Raw genomic sequence first — 12,662 nt, forward strand, 5'->3', positions numbered from 1 at the left:
TTTAAAAAGAAAAAAAAAAGTATAACTATTTCTTCTCTTGGGAATGGTCTTTTTCCAGACCTGTCAGTACTGTTGAATGCAGCAGACATTTTCGGTCCCTAGGAGTAAATATAAAAATTGCCTGTTTAGCCCTTGCACTGGGGTGCACTGTAAGTGCGGGTCAATTTTAAAGCACGCAACAGAGCATTCATAATGGGTTTCGCTTTTAAAAGCACTGTAGACCAAAAATAAACCTGACAAAGGGCAGCTGTAGAGTTTTAACATGTGGAAAACTCCACAGGCGGCAGTTATATAACTGGAAAGAAACATGATAAATATTTCATACCGTTAGATGAACTTCTAAGTCTGACACGTGAAAAGCAAAGAACACAAAACACACCTCAACTCTCCAAAGAAGCAGAAAGCTTACACCGAGAAGAGGCCAAGGCGATTGCTAAAATCTGAGTCCTGCCTTCCAGCTCGAGTCTTGATTGCTTTTTTCCCCCCTTCGCCTCCAAGGCGGAGCCGGCGAACCCCATCTCCCCGGAGCGCCTCCCCCGCAGGTTCGCGGGTTGGCCAGAAATTTTCCAAAAATCTCCACCCTTAGGCTGAAAACCCCCAAAGAAGTTTTGTGCCAAGGAGGGGAAGAGAGGAGTCGGAGCAAGGCAGGCGCAGTCCCCCCTCCTCCGCGCCCCACCCCCAAGCCCTGCGGCCAGCGCCTCCCGCGCCCGGGCTCCTCGCCCTGGGGGACAGCTGGCAGCCCCGCGCCGGACCAGACACAAAGCCGATCAATCCCGGCGGCGCGGGGGCGGGGGCCGCCCGCCCCGCCAGGGCTTCCCTTCCGCCCGTCGCCTCCTCCGGCCCCCTCATTAGGACCCAGCCGACACCTCGTCCGGCTTCCTCGGCCCGCCCCGTCCCAACCTCCCCCACACGCCCCCCCCCAAAAAAAGAACTGTCCAGACCCCCGCCCCCCCAGGTCCCTGGTTAGGCCAGACCCGCCTCTAGGCAGCCGGCTAAGAAGACGCCCCTGGAAGGGGGAAACTGACATGCCATCAGGCCCCGCCCCGCCCCTCCCCCGCACGAGTCGCTCCTCTCCCGCGCGGAGAAGTTCAGTGCCCCCCCGGGCTGCCTCCCGCGCTCCCGCGCTCCCGCCGCCGGGACCCTCGGCTTCCGAGGAGCCGGCAGCTCCCGACCCCGCGAAGATGGCGAGGAGGAGCCGCCACCGCCTCCTCCTGCTGGTGCTGCGCTACCTGGTGGTCGCCCTGGACTGTAAGTTGCTGGGGTACCGCCACCCTCCCACCCACTCCTGCTGAGACCAGCTCCCCCAAACCTCCAGCCCCTACTACGCTCGGCGCTGGCGAAGGGCTTTCTCTGGGGCCCCGGACGGAAGGTCTGCCGCGGGGCAGCTGACTTGACACCCAGCGAGCCCAGAATTCGGGGGTGCCGTCTGCGGCGGGGGACCGGAGGTCTTCGGTTTAGTGTAAATCGCATCTGATTTTGTCAGTTCTAGTTAGAGAAAGTTAAGGGTCCACACCAGCAGGTTCTCATCTTCTTGCAAAGTTGGGTTAAGTTTTCAAAGACACGGAGACGTGAATAGAATGCAAAACTCACTAACTCCTTAGAAGATGCTAAGATCCCAAGATGGCATCACTCGGAGGCAGGCGCCGGCCACACTCTTAGCACTAGAGCAGGAGGCACTATTAGAATTTTCTTGGCTTTTGAGGGTCCCAATTGTGCCGCTAATATGCAGTGCACTTTTGGGACGCGAGGTGGGAGGGAATTCCTGGCTGCTGAGCCAGAATTACTTGTATCCTCTCCACCTGCACATCTACATTCAGTCAGAGGAGTCTGGTCTGGGCGCTCCAGCCAGCTGCTGTGTCCTCAGGGGACGTCCAACGGGATGATTGTTAGAAAGATACAGAAGCTCTGGTGCAGTAGCGGGAGACGTCCCAAAGCCAACTTCACGGGATGGTTCTAAACAGGATTTTCAGGGATTCTGGGCTCGTAAGATTTAAACTCCTGGGAATGTTTCCAATTATTTTGTTTTCCTCGCGTTAACTTTTTAGAAAAATGGAGGAGATTACAATAGATCTTTAGCACACTTGAGAAACGAAGTTTTCCTTTTTCTTTCATTTTTCCTTTTTTTTCTTTTTACTTTCCTTTTATTTATTTTTAATAGAATGCATTATTGTTGCTATTCAAGTTCTGGTAATATAATACTTAAAATAACCTGCAGGTTGTGTGTCTTACAGCATAAAACAATGACTTTTTCTCGAGCTCTCATTGCCTAAGTGAGTATTGCTCAGCTCAGCGTGGTGTGAGTTTTTGTCCCTGAGTGGGGAAAGAAGGTGCAAGTTGTCTCAGTGAAGGGGGCATGTGCTGACCTATATTATAGGAAATCAAACCAAGAAGTCAAGGCTTCACAATAAAAACCATTACGCAATTTTGACAGATCAATTGGTATCATGTTGAACACACCGACAAAAAAATCACTAATGCCGAAAGGCAACAAAGAGGCAGACTGGAGGAATTGTAACACAACTACTGGGAAAGTTATGTATTTCACTGACAGTCTTAAATTTGAAATAAAAAGGACTGACTTTAGTGTAGAATTATCACTAATTAAAAACAGAGAAAATTATTTTACTCGGGTATTCCTATACAGTAATCAAAATAGAAACAATACACCCTAAGTTTGAAACTGTAGCCAAGAATAGCGCAGAGGCAAACACAGGCTTGGATGAATAGGCAGAATAAGCGCTTTTTCAAGCTTTGGGTAAAGCTAACACTTTGGCCCTCCTAACCCTGACTCCTACAGGGAATTAATTTTGAGGTGTGCAGGGATCTTTTCTGTATTGTTCCTGGGATGCCAAAAGGCCTGGTATTGCAAGAATGTTTTCTTTGCTTTTAAAAACTTTTTTAATTTTATAACAGTTTAGACTTAAAGAAAAATTGCAAAGATGGTATAGAGAGTTCCCATATACACCACACCCACTTTCCCCTATTATTAATATTTTACATTAGTGTGATACATTTGTCACAATTAAAGAACCAATACTGATACATTATTATTAACTGAAGTCCATACTTTATTCAGATTTCCTTCATTCTTCCCTGATGTTCTTTTCTGCTCTAGGATCCCATCCAGGACACCACAGTACATTTAGTAATCCTGTATGTATCCTCAGGCTCCTCTTAGCTGTGACAGTTTCTCAGACTTCCCTTGTTTTGTTATTACCTTGACAGGTTTGAGGCGTATTGGCGAAATATTTTGTAGAATGTCCCTCAATTGGTATTTCTCTGATATTTTTCTCATGACTGGACTGGGTTTATGGTTTTCTTGGAGGGAGATCTCCGAGGTGAAGTATCATTTTCATCACATCATATCAAGGGTACATACTGTGACCATAACTTATCACTATTGATGTTAACCTTTATCACCTGGTCGAGTAGTGTATGCCAGGTATCTCCATGGGTTACCTTCCCCCCCCCCCCACTTTCCATAGTGTATTTTTTGGAAGGAAATCACTATGTACAACCCACACTTAAGGAAGAAGAGCTATACTGTACCTCCTTGAGAGTGGAGTAGCTCCATAAATTACTTGGAATTTCTCTGCTTGAGAGATGTCTCTCCCCCCACTCCATTCATTCATTCATCTATTTTTTTTATATCAGTATAAGCTCATCAATATTTATTTTGCACTCTGGATTACAGTCCAATACTATTTTATTTATTTTAGATTGTCCAGCTTTGGCCATTGGGAGGTCTTAAAATTGGTTCCTGTGTCCCTTTGACATCCCCCCATCATTGTGTATATATGTGTGTTTGTTTATTTGTTTGTTTGTTTTTAGCACTTCCTTACTTTCTGGTCCCACAAAATGCTCCAGGCTGATCCTGTATATTTTCTGCTCCAGTTCCAGAATCAGCCACTGCTCCAAGGAACCCTGGTTCCTTTGATTGGAGAATGGTATTAGAAACCAAGATCTGGGCACTAGGTACATTCATTGCTTTTAGGGTGTTGTTGAAAAAGCAAGAATGTTCTTTGAGGCTAAGTTTCACTCCACCGTCCTATTTGTGATTTATCCACTCAGGTTTCACGTTCAGATCCAAAAACTGTACTGAAGGCTTACCTACGTATCACACTGTTCCTAGGACTTTCCTGCATGTTTTCTCTTTTTAAGTTCTCAACAAATGCATGAGATAGAACGTATCTTCAACTTACAGGTAGGGACCCTAAGGCTCAGGAAAGCTAAGTTACTTGTCTAAGCTCACTTATCTAGGCTGGAAAGAGCTGGAACTGGGATTTGAAGACCAGAGACTTTGTTGCATTAGATAGCTGGCCTTCACTCTCATTTTTCTGAGCACTTAACTCTTTTTGCCATCTTCATTCAAGAAAAGACAGTGGATTCCTTATGCTCTAATTATATACTCACCTTCTTGATATTCATCCCAAATACAACTGTAGCACTCTTTTGTCTCAATCCTGATGTGTATAATACCATGCTCATTCCCATTCTTTCCTTTTACTTCTATCTGTCAATATTCTTTGTTTCTTTTTGGTTGTCAGGAGGATTGCTTTTTGTTGTTGTTGCTGTTATTTAAATTATGATTTCAGTGTACCTGTTGATAGGTGGACATTTATTTGTGTGTTTAGTTGAATTATATCTTTCTTTCCCACTAAAATAGAAGCTCCATGTGGGAAGAAATTTCTTAATGTTTGCTCACTACTGTATGTCCAGCGCTGAGCAAAGTGCTTGGTTAATAGTATGGGTAAATAATATACACCTGTCGAAGGGGAAGGGGAGAAGGTGGAGTGGGTGGAAGAAATGTATGGGCAGAGTTAATGACTGTATTATAAATCATGAAGCCCTAACTTATTCTACGTAGGTGAGATGTCAGATTTCTCTGAGGTAACATGTAAGAAAAGGAGTTGAATGGGAACGAGAGCAGTGTGCTGTTCTTGGCAATACACAGCTGGTGGCAGCTGGTCCTCAGATCTAGACTGGAACCCAAGCCAGGCAACTCGGCCTGCGTTTGTAATCTCTCATCAACTGACAAGGACCGTGGAGAGGGGAGAGAGGTTTGTATCTTCTGCAAAATTACAAAGTTCTGCCTCTATGATGGAATTGACCCAAAACAGCACTCCAGGAAACAGGTGCCAGGAAAATTCTGCCCTCTGTCAACATTATTAAGAGCAAAGCATCATAATCAACTTGCTGAAGAGAACTGGTTCCATCTTGACATAGTCAGGATGAATGCAAAGGTCAAATTGTGCTTGCTGGTAGTCCTGATAATCATTTTAAGACAGTAACAGACATGACATTAAAAAGGAAGATGTCAAAAGCAAAAATATCAGCATAAAGAGAACAGTGAGTTCCCTATGGCTGAGGACACTCATTTACCCCTCCACATGAGCAGTTCAATGAGAGAAGCCCGTGTGAATTTACACACATTTGCTCTGCCCATGGTTTCTATCACACGGTCCTTCTCCAGTGGGCCTCTTTGGTGGAGAAGATGTAGTAGACCATAGAGGCAAGAGCCACTGTGTTTGTTAAAGTCAGAACAGCAGAAATCTGTAAAAGCCATTGTTTAAAATAACATTTCTTTACATCCCATAACAATGTAGTGACACCACTGCTGAGCCGATACTCCAGGCCACCTGTATCTCCAGATTGATGTTTTTTTAAAATAAACTTATTTATTTTATTTTTGGATGGGTCTTCGTTGCTGCACGCGGGCTTTCTCTAGTTGCGGTGAGCGGGGCTACTCCTCGTTGCGGTGCGCGGGCTTGTCACTGCAGTGGCGTCTCTTGTTGCGGAGCACGGGCTCTAGGCGCACGGGCTTCAGTAGTGGTGGCTTGTGGGCTCTAGAGCGCAGGCTTAGTAGTTGTGTTGCACGGGCTTAGTTGCTCCGCGGCACGTGGGATTTTCTCGGACCAGGGCTCGAATCCCTGTCCCCTGCACTGGCAGGCGGATTCTTAACCACTGCGCCACCAGGGCAGCCCCCCAGATTGATGTTTCGAGGAAGATGAGGGTGAGTCATAATCTGGGTCAAGTGCTTTCTTTGGCAAAAGAAGAAAAAGAAAACTCAAAACTGGGCACTACTTTCTTGGAAGGTGTTACTGAGGTCAGAACTCAGAAAAAATAAGCCCAACTGTATTAGTTTCCTATTGTTGCAGTAACAAATTACGATAAATTTAATGCAGCACAAATTTATTATCTTAAATTTCTAGAGATCAGAAGTGTGAAATAGGTCTCACTGGGCTAAAATCGAGGTTTGGGAAGGGCAGTGTTCCTTCTGGAGAGTCTAGGGGAGAATCTGTTTCCATGTGTTTTCCAGCCTCTAGAGGCCAGCCATGGCCCCATTCCTCCAGATGCAAAGCCAGCAATGCCAGGCTGCCATATCTCTGGTTCTCTCTCTTCTGCCTCCGTCTTCCACTTATAGGGACCCTTAAAATTACATCAGGCCCACCTGGGTAATCCAGAATAATCTACTCATCTCAAGATCAGCTGGTTAGTGACTTTAATTCCGTCTACAACCTTATTTTCTATTTACCATGTAAGGTAACATATTTATAGGTTCCTGGAATTAGGATGTGGACACCTTGAGGGGGGGGGCATTATTTTGCCTACCACAGCAACCAAAATTAGGATGTGTGTAATCAGTGTTGTGGCCAAGAACATTCTAGAGCCTGTGGAGCAACCATAACTCTTCCCTTTAAATTAAACTTCATAGTGTTATAGATTTGCATTTCTTGAGCTGTATTTCAGATGGCATAGTGTAGTGGTAAAGAGCACGTACTCTGATGCTGAACTCTGCTCACTTACTAGCTCTGTGACCTTGTGCAAGTTACTTGACTTTTGTGTGTGTTAGTTGACCCATCTGTAATGGGGATAATCCCAATAACAGTACTTACCTCATAGAGGTTTAGGGAGAAAGAAATGTGTTCACATGTATAAAACACTTTAAAACCTGTTACTGTTATTATTGTTAAAATTTGGGGGCAATGAAGTTAAACATTCATATTATCACTTAAAATGGATTTCTGACATTTTTGAGTCATAGACAAATAGGCTGTTTCATAAGTACTGTACTAGTTTAAACGGCCTGTTTTATTTACTTTTATTATTTTAAGAGTTTATTTTAGGGAATTCCCTGGCGGTCTAATGGTTAGGACTCCACGCTTCCACTGCAGTGGGCGCTGGTTCAATCCCTGGTCGGGAATTAAGATCGCACAAGCCGCGCAGCATGGCCAAAAAGTAAGATAAAATAAAGTAACTAAAATGTTAGATTAAAAACTTTAAAATGTTAAAAAAAGAATTTTTTTAGAATGTGTTTTTTAAAGTTTTATTACAAAATACACACACATACATCTGTATCTATCTATCTATGAAAGGATTATACTTGTAACCAGGTAAAGAAGATGAGGGAGACCGTTTCTGATGGCGCCAACAGCACGCACAGATGTCCTTGGGGGAGAGCGTTCAGGAAGAGGGAAAAGGAATAAAATAAGTTCTTTAAGGCCAGAGTATGGAGAGCAGGGGAGGGTGAGAGGCAGAAACCAGGCTCTGGAGGGCTTTGTGAGACACAGTTAGGATTTTGAATTTACCCTAAAGTAAGGAGAAGCCATTGAAGGCTTTTAAACACTGAATATCAGTCAGATTTGCATTTCAAAAAGAGAACACAGTGGTTGCAGGGTAGAGAATGGGCAAAATGGGTAAGTGGGAAGTTGGAAGTAGGGAGACCAGCGATTGGAGTGGTCCAGGCAATTACTTCCTAAGTATGTCTTTTATATGGTTTCCTGAAATATATACATACACAAACGTGTATCATTAAACATATACATATACCCACAGAAAATTGTTTTATTGTTTGAAGTGTAGTTAATTAATCAGGGATTTGAGAAAAATTGTTCTTTGGTTTTTAAGGAATTAAAAAACAAAAAATCATGTATACTGCAGGTGTTTCCAACTTTTTGTTCAGCTCCCAGCATATAAACGTAAAACAGTAGCTCTTTGGGTTACTATTTCTCTTGTTTCAGTGTTGTTCTCTTTTCCAATACCTGAGTTTGTCTTCCATCAGTATTGTTTTAAGTGTTTTTAGAGTTTCACCAAGCTGCCACCCTTTGGAGGGTGATTTGATTAATTGTGATGGGAAGAAGAGTGGCCTTCTATGTTACTAAGGGTATGAGTGTGTGCATGAGAGAGAGAGAGAGAGAGAGAGAGAGGATGTGTGTGCTCAAATAAATGCCTGCTGACAGGCCCACAGAACCCTACTCAGGATCTTCAAACCAACGAGTGGGTCAGCAGTGTTCTGCAGTTTGAATTGTTCTTATGTTTTATGAGGAGAGAAGCAAAACACTGTCCTGGACCTAGTCCTGTGAAGTAGGTCAAGAGCTGCTCTCTTTTTTCTTTTTTTTTTTTTTGCGGTACGCGGGCCTCTCACTGTTGTGGCCTCTCCCGTTGGGGAGCACAGGCTCCGGACGCGCAGGCTCAGCGGGCATGGCTCACGGGGCCCAGCCGCTCCGCAGCATGTGGGTCCTCCCAGACCGGGGCGCAAACCCGGTTCCCCTGCATTGGCAGGCGGACGCGCAACCACTGCGCCACCAGCACGGGGCCCAGCCGCTCCGCAGCATGTGGGATCTTCCTGGACCGGGGCACGAACCCGTGTCCCCTGCATCGGCAGGCAGACTCTCAACCACTGCGCCACCAGGGAAGCCCAAGAGCTGCTCTGTTAAAGGGAACCCTCCTACACTGTTGATAGGAATGTAAATTGGTGCAGTCACTATGGAAACAGTATGAAGGTTCCTTAAAAAACTAAAAATAGACTTACCATATGATCCAGCAATCCCATTCCTGGGCACAGATCCGGAAAAGACAAAAACTCTAATTTGAAAAGATACAGGCACCCCAGTGTTCATTGCAGCTCTATTTACAATAGCCAAGACATGGAAGCAACCTAAATGTCCATTGACAGATGAATGGATAAAGAAGATGTGGTAAATATATACAGTGGAATATTACTCAGCCATAAAAAGAATGAAATAATGCAGTAAGTCAGACAGAGAAATATAAATAGCATATAATATCACTTATATGTGGAATCTAAAATGAACTTATTTCCAAAACAAATAGACTTACAGACATAGAAAACAAACTTACGGTTACTAAAAAGGAAGGGCAGGGAGGGATAAATTAGGAGTTTGGGATTAATAGATTCACACTACTATATATAAAATAGATAAACAACAAGGACCTACCATGTAGCACAGGGAACTATATTCAATATCTTATAATAACCTATAGTGGAAAAGAATCTGAAAAAGAATATATATATATGTATATATATATATATATACACTTTGTTGAATACCTGAAACTAACACAACATTGTAAGTCAACTATACTTCAATAAAAAAATAATAATTAAAAAAATATATTTTTCAGAAACAATTTTGAACGGTTCCCGAAGTACAACCACAGAACTGTATAATGTTCTACGGGACAGAATTCTACGAGTACTGATTAAACCATAATTTTCCTCCCAGAAATTCTCTAAAACTGTTGAAAATAGAGGTAAACACTTCATTTTACTCTAAGTAAACGGGTTATTATGCCTGTTCAACTGCGTTCTCCAGATCTTCAGAGGATCTCCTACTGCTGTTGTTGACACTGCTAACAGCCCACTGGGAAAGAAACTTTGTGGAGAAAAATGTCAAATATTTCCTTCTAGAAACTGGAAGTGGGGAAACGTACAAGAGGGGACTCTATGTGAGTAAATGAAGTGCTCTTGAATGATTTAAAAAAGAAAAAGAGCTACTCTCTTAGCTTTCCACTGTCTGGGCTCCATAAGCCCTGAGCAAGGATCCTCGTGAGCATAACTGACATGAGTTTTAGTCCTTAACTAAAGAGTCTTGTCTTTCTCTCTCTCTCTCTCATGTCATTGGACTCAAGATTTTATTTGTTTCGTTGGATTTTCTATTTTGTTTTAGTTTTCAAAATGCCTCACAGGGACATTTTGGGACAAATTTGTCTTTATATTTGTACACAGTGAAGAAGCCTAGCTGGTCTCTCTCTTTTATGCAAGGTGTTTCCGGTTTGCTGGCTCACATCTTGTCAAAACAGTCACCTGCTGTTTTCAGTTTTAGCTTTTCTCACACGATGAAAACTTGCTCAATACTTTATGATGGACGTGATCAAAGACAAAAATAGATCACTGTTAAATGCATCTACTTACATGTTCAACTAGCATAATTTATGTATATGGTGAATTCGAACATCACAGAAAAGTTATCAAATGAGAACTGTCTCCTTTACAGTCCTGATTTTTATTCCACTCCCATTCTTTTAATCTGATTGTTTAATTGAGGTATAGTTGATGTACAACATTATATAAGTTTCAGATATACGACAGTCACAATTTTTAAAGGTTATACTCCGTTTATAGTTATTATACAATATTGGTTATATTCCCTGTGCTGTACAATATATCCTTGTAGCTTGTTTATCTTATACATAGTAGGTTGTACCTCTTAATCTCCTACCCCTATGTTGTCCCTTTCCCTCACAGCCTCCTCTCGTAACCACTAGTTCGTTCTCTATACCTGTGAGTCTGTTTCTTTTTTGTTATATTCACTAGTTTGTTTTATTTTTTAGATTCCACATATGTGATATTATACAGTATTTGTCTTTCTCTTATTTATTTCACTAAGCATAATACCCTCCAAGTCCACCCATGTTGTTGCAAATGTCAAATTTTCATTCTCTTTTTATGGCTGAGTAATATTGCAATGTTTGTGTGTGTGTGTGTGTGTGTGTGTGTGTGTGTGTGTGTGTATGAGACATCTTCCTTATCCATTCATCTGTTGATAGACACTTAGGTTGCTTCTATATCTTGGCTACTGTAAATAATGCTGCTATGAACATTGGGGTGCATGTATCTTTTTGAATTAGTGTTTTTGTTTTCTTCAGATGTATGCCCTGAAATGGAATTGCTGCATCATATGGTAGCTCTGTTTTTAGTTTTTTGAGGAACCCCCATGCTGTTTTTCACAGTGGTTGCACCAATTTACATTCCTACCAATAGTGTGTAAGGGTTCCCGTTTCTCCACTTCCTCATCAATGAAGTAGCCCACTCTTAAGTTTCTTGCATGTGATTCCAGAAAAATCGTGGGGGGGGGAATGTAGTTCCAGCATATATGAGCATACCTGTATAGTTTCTTTAAAAATAAAAATCAAAATGACTGTGCTTAATGTTCTGCACCTTCCAACAGATCAAATCATATTGTGTATAATATTCTGTGCTTTCCTACAAAGTATCTATTTTTACCAGTAACTAAAGCCACAACCCAAAGCTGGGTCGACAAACAGGACTCATGATAACATCTTGAAGAGGCCTTTTTAAAACCCTATGCCAAGATGCAGTAGGGACTGTCTTCTAGTTAAAACCACTAAATGTAAGTAGTGAAACCAAGTGCTATAACAAAACAGAGGGAAATAAACTCCCAAACCAGTGATCAAAACTAGAAAGGGAAAAATTCCAACCTAGACCCAGTGAAAAATTCCAAAGGAGAAGAGAGTAAGGGCCAGAGAGGACAGAGACACCAGCACCAGCTAGGATTTACAGACAAGTGCAAGCTGCTGCTATTTTTAAAGGAGAGGAAAGAAGTAATGACCACACATAAAATTGGAACACGTTGAGCTACTGGGAAAGTGCTAAATTTGAAAAGAGAGAATTGTGTTTATGTTTAAAAAAAATGCTCTAGAGTCACTTTAAAATAGGAATGGATTCTAATCAGAAGTAGAATGGACATAATGAAATAAACAATGACTCAAGTGTAAATAAACACTGATCTATTCAATCCAATAATTTAATTACTGGTTATTATTATTTAATCCAATAATCTAAACACAGTGGGCTTGCCATTAAATATATAAAAGTTTTACATAAAATGATTGGAGCTATGGTATCATTGTACTATAACCCCATATAATGCTTTTGGTCCCAGAAGAAGTCAGGTTCTTTTGTGTTTGTGCCGTGTGTGTGTGTGTGTGTGTGTGTGTGTGTGTGTGTAAGTGTAAGGGAGTGAACCTCTATGCCATTTTATCTAGATACAATGTTTCTCCTCCCAGCCTCCATCTCTTCTACTGTTGTTGTCGTCCTTGTTCACATGTTCTCCATGTTGCCAAACGCAAGTCCTCTCTGAAGGTCTAAGTCCAAAATCTCTTACCTCTTCTTTTAAGTCTTTCCAAGTCATCCATTTTTCAAAGCCAAAGTCTACTGCTTATTATAATTCTGGTGCTCTTGGCGTGTTCCTAGTTCCCTTACGGCACTTATTGGGCTGTACAGTTACCATTTTACACGTGCATCTGGATTATGAGTTCTCTGAGTGCAGAGACAACACATCTTTGTGTCCCCAGCACCTAGCGAGGTGCTTGGCACATAGTGGTTCTTTAATAATTAGTTAAATAAAAGTAAGTAACCTGGAGTTTAAATGTTTGTTTATTTGCCTCTTAGCTTCATAAAATTACATAACTTTTTAGTAATAAAAATCCCAGAAGGGCTTCCCTGGTGGCGCAGTGGTTGAGAGTCCGCCTGCCGATGCAGGGGACACGGGTTCGTGCCCCGGCCCGGGAAGATCCCACATGCCGCGGAGGGGCTGGGCCCATGAGCCATGGCCGCT

The 12,662-nt window shown here is 42.5% G+C and overlaps 1 protein-coding gene across 2 annotated transcripts in view; it reads left to right on the plus strand.

The window, feature by feature from the left end:
• Positions 1 to 565: 565 nt before the first annotated feature.
• JAM2 (junctional adhesion molecule 2) overlaps positions 566 to 12,662 on the plus strand; it is a 68,672-nt gene continuing 56,575 nt past the window's right edge. The window contains exon 1 of one of the 2 annotated variants that reach the window (XM_007117920.4): positions 566 to 1,248. In XM_007117920.4, the coding sequence (XP_007117982.2) occupies positions 1,026 to 1,248 (223 nt within the window). In that variant the 5' untranslated portion in view covers positions 566 to 1,025. The remainder of the gene's footprint in view (positions 1,249 to 12,662) is intronic. The other variant, XM_028494480.2, reaches the window with a different exon arrangement.

The sequence above is a fragment of the Physeter macrocephalus genome, chromosome 1 (assembly GCF_002837175.3).
Source record: "Physeter macrocephalus isolate SW-GA chromosome 1, ASM283717v5, whole genome shotgun sequence".
Taxonomy (NCBI): Eukaryota; Metazoa; Chordata; class Mammalia; order Artiodactyla; family Physeteridae; genus Physeter; species Physeter macrocephalus.